The sequence below is a fragment of the Echinops telfairi genome, unplaced genomic scaffold, assembly GCF_000313985.2.
Source record: "Echinops telfairi isolate 266 unplaced genomic scaffold, ASM31398v2 ScPeMD7_16;HRSCAF=60, whole genome shotgun sequence".
NCBI lineage: Eukaryota > Metazoa > Chordata > Mammalia > Afrosoricida > Tenrecidae > Echinops > Echinops telfairi.
The window spans coordinates 3,894,429-3,898,765 of NW_022103913.1; the positions used below are offsets into that span (position 1 = coordinate 3,894,429).

Consider the following 4,337-nt stretch of genomic DNA (forward strand, 5'->3'; position numbering starts at 1 on the left):
ATTCCCTGTGTTTCCAGTTCCCATCTGTACCGCTGTGCATCCTCTGGTCTCACCAGGTTTGCAAGGTAGAATTGGGATCATGATAGTTGGGATGAAGCGTTTAAGAACTAGAGGAAGGTTGTGAGTTTCATTATTGCTACACTGAACCCTGAGTGACTCGTCTCCTCCCCACTACCCCACTGCAAGGTATGTCCAGTTGTCTTCAGATGGACATTGGGTCCCCATCACGCGCTACCCTCATTCACGATATGATTTTGAAAAAATTGGATATTTTGGTGTTTTATTTGTTGAGTTGTAAGAGTTACTTATATAATCAGGATACTATATTAGATGCATGATTTTTAAACATTTTCTCCTATTTTGTGTGCTTATCTTTCCACTTCTTTTTTAAATGATTTTTATTCTGCATATCTTGGGTTTACATTACTTGTAAACATCTGTTAACTTCAGCTACTACTAGGTGTTTGTCTACCAATGAAGACATAGTTCTACATACTGCAGGGCATGCAAGGAGAAATTAAGCAGCCGTACATCTCTAGGAGTTTATGGTAGAGAATAGGTAAATACTTCACAGGTATACTTAATCCAAGTGTTAAGGATTAAGGAGTTACATAAAATTTGGGAAATTCTTATGAATCATTTATTCATGCAATGTCTCCATAGGTCAGAATTGACAAGCTAGCTATGAGTTTTTAGTTTTTCTGTTCCAAGATAGTTCCTGCATGGTACTTACTAACTTTAAACACCATGATTCCTGACTGTAGCCAGTAAAGGTTAGACTTTGTTATTGAAAAACCTGGAAAACAATCCTCTTCTCATTTTTTTCTTTTCACATTATTTGTGATAAAGAATGGAAGAATACTATGTACATCAGTAACATGTATTTAGATTTTTATTTCAATTTTTAGCCAGAAGAAATATACTGGGAATGTCAACATTAAACAAAACACTTTTCAACTTTGGAAAGTATGTCTAAATATTAAACACTTTGTGTTTTAGTGCCAGTTCCGAGGAATATAACACAGTTGTACAGAAGCCACGGCAAATTCTGTGTCAGTTTATTGATCGAATTCTTACAGATGTGAATGTTGGTAAGAAACCACTTATTTCTTACATAAACTTTAAAAATTACTACTCCCCCCCCCAGAAACAAATACACTAACATTTTCTGCATGTTGTTTTAGATAAAGACCTCGTAATTATAGTAATTACCATTTTCAAGCAAGTTATTTGTTATGCAGGTTTTCTTACTGCTTTTTACATAGTGTGATTTAGGTCTTAAAGTAATCTATTTCTTCATTTGCTATCCAGAATCTCTGCTGTTTGCTGTGAGTTAATACCAGATATTATTAATAAAAGATACTTTTGATGAATTATAATGATCTGGACCCTATTTTAGTTAGAAACAGTAAATCCCATAAAGAACTGTAGATAAGAATTAGTTATATTTTTTTCTCTGGGAAGTAATAGAATTCTTTGACTTATTGAATCAGCTATTGTGTGTGTGTGTGGGGGGGGGCGGCAATCTATTAAACAAATATTAGTAACGTCATTGATTCCTACAGCCAAGATGGTATCACTTCTGTCATATCTCTTGTAATTATGTGGAGTTGATGAATACCTTGGCTCAGAGCCTATAATTTTGATTCCATTCTCAGCACAGATTTCATAACTGAATAATCATAAAAACTAAAGAATAACAAAGGACTTGAATATTTTCCAAGGTATGCTTTCATGTGACACTCCCTCTGACAACTTGTCCTCTTCTCTGCTTGACCAACCCTTCAAGTCTTCCACAGTGTATCTCTGACAGTCCCTCTTACCCTGGACTAGTTTCTTTTTTAGCAGAAGAACTGCTCTTTCATTTCCATGACTCTTCATAATTAATCTTTATTATTTTAGTTGCCTTGGAACTCATAAAGAAAACGGACTCTCAGCCAACCTCTGTGATGTTGCTTGATTTCATCCAGCATATCATGAAGTCTTCCCCACTGATGTTTGTAAGTGTGAATGCAAGCCATAGTCAAAATGAGGCCAAAGGCAGTTGTATCGGTAAGTCTTGCTGTGTGTGTATTCATGTGCAACCTGTTTTATTGGAAATACCAAATATGAATTAACATACTTTTTTTGGTGTCAAATTTACCATTAATTGAAGGGGTGAAATGGCAAAGATTACTTTAATTTCATGCTTTTTATCTCTCATGTGTTAGGTAGTTGGACTGGAACAGAAATAATCAAATATCTGTTTATTTGCCTTTGAACACTTTGGTACATTTTTGTTTCAGGATTTGGCAAACTGACTCACAGGTTCAACATCTGCTTTCATAAGCAAAGTTTTTAAAAAACTTTGGAACACAGCTATACTTACTTACTCATAATGGATAACAACTTTTGTGTTAGAAGGATCTAGTAGTTGCCATGGAGAGTGTATAACCAGCACAGCTAAAATATTTATGACATCCTTTTAAGAAAAAATTTGCTGACATCTTTTTTAGGTGTTGAGGTGTTTTCTAGGCTTGATCCTTTTCCCCCTTTATTGGTCTCCTCATTTAAAAACTGCAAATCAAAACATCTTTTATTCTGTCCAATGCAAATTGGAAAATTACTATATGTTTAAAATATTGTTTATTAAAATTTATAAATTTAAAGTTTATGATACATTTTTAAAATTTCTGAAACTGGATTAGAATACAGGAAACGTTTCATAAAACTACTGAGATACTAATCAGTGCTATGGTTAATATTAAAAACTGAACATTCTATTTAAGTTGGACTTAGGTTATTTTTATACATAGTGAACAATACAACCACAATAATTAACCTCAAGTTAGCAATAAAGTTGCAAAACTCATAAAAAGTTTCTTTAGTTGGCAAACACCATCCTTAAAACATTTAGGGGAGAAAGCCTTTAAACATTATAAAAGTTGTTCATTGGTATTTCTATTGTAAAGCTAGTTTACAAATCAAAATGAAAGAGCATTACATATGTGAAAGTGATCAGAGACTACAGTGCAGACATTTCATCTAACATCTGACAATTTAAAATAACAGATTATGACTTGGTATGTGTTACGCAACTCTGATCAAAAGCTGAAATTTTTCTGAATATATATATCCACATATACTCTTACAGGTCAAGCCTGGGTTTAGAAGAATCTGTAGCAAGTAGGTAATGGTGTCAACCCTCTTAAACCAACAAAGAAAATGTATATTGACAGTAGTCATATTGATATTTTTTCTACTATGGAGCCCAATGTGAAATTCTCATAAGTAGGCAATTACACCATGAACATTTAAGTATATCTCCATTTATATAAACTTAGCCCACAAATTAAACAGTGGGGATTATATATATATCTTCTAAAGTTAAAATTAATTTTCAGAAAAAAATGCATTCACAAATTGAAAATTATACAAAAATGAATTATAAAAAAATAATGTAAGTATCAACTAAACATCCATAATAACATACCTGCCAAGGTAGATTTAGTGATTGGTCAAACTTGTAATGGTTTGGGTGGGAAGGCTTTTCCCAGTGCGGGTCACCTATCTCTGATTTTGTAAAGGCAGAATTCCAGTCAGAAAACAATTCTCACGCTTCAATAGCCTTTGTTCAAAGGCATCATTATGATCATATTTAGGGCTATCTTAAGTCTTTGTCTCTTTAACACGCTCTGATATTCAGTGTTTGAGCTAAGGTGTTTGTACTTGTATACTTTAAGTTTACTTGTTTGAACAGCTGCTTATTTTTGTTATATTGTAATATATAGCTACTATATGATGCCATCTGGGCCAACTAAGTAAGTAGTCCTGTCTACTCTACTGCTCATCTTTTTAACTTTCTTCCAGTGTTTATTGTGTAAATATGTGTTTATTCAAGTGCTTATTACAAAGAATTGGTTTTATCAGATATTAAATCCCTAAACATTTCCCTTAGTTACATTGAATACTTGTTTTTGATTTTTCTAGTCACTGCAACCTTACTATTAATGATATCATTTAAGCTTCTTTTTTTTTATGGTTGCAAAGATTCTACACTATGACTATGGTAATATGATTTATATATCACTTATAAAATGAAATTTCAAGTAAAATAAGCTAAATTCACATATATTGGGCCAAACAGATTGGGCATCTAGATTTCACTTTTATAAATTACATAAATACATTGTATGTTCTTTTTTTGTTGGTTTGTTTTGTTTTTTTGTTTTTTGTTTTTAACATTTTATTAGGGGCTCATACAACTGTTACCCAATCCATACACACATCAATTGTGTAAAGCGCATTTGTACATCGTTTCTCAAAACATTTTCTCTCCATTTAAACCCCCGACATTA

At 32.6% G+C, this 4,337-nt stretch overlaps 1 protein-coding gene across 1 annotated transcript in view; it reads left to right on the forward strand.

The window, feature by feature from the left end:
* The window catches only part of ATR (ATR serine/threonine kinase), a 135,630-nt gene that overhangs the window by 4,986 nt on the left and 126,307 nt on the right, over positions 1-4,337 (forward strand). Inside the window, exons 2-3 of the mRNA XM_004712069.3 lie at positions 1,000-1,091; positions 1,903-2,052. Coding sequence (XP_004712126.1) covers positions 1,000-1,091; positions 1,903-2,052 — 242 coding nt within the window. The remainder of the gene's footprint in view (positions 1-999; positions 1,092-1,902; positions 2,053-4,337) is intronic.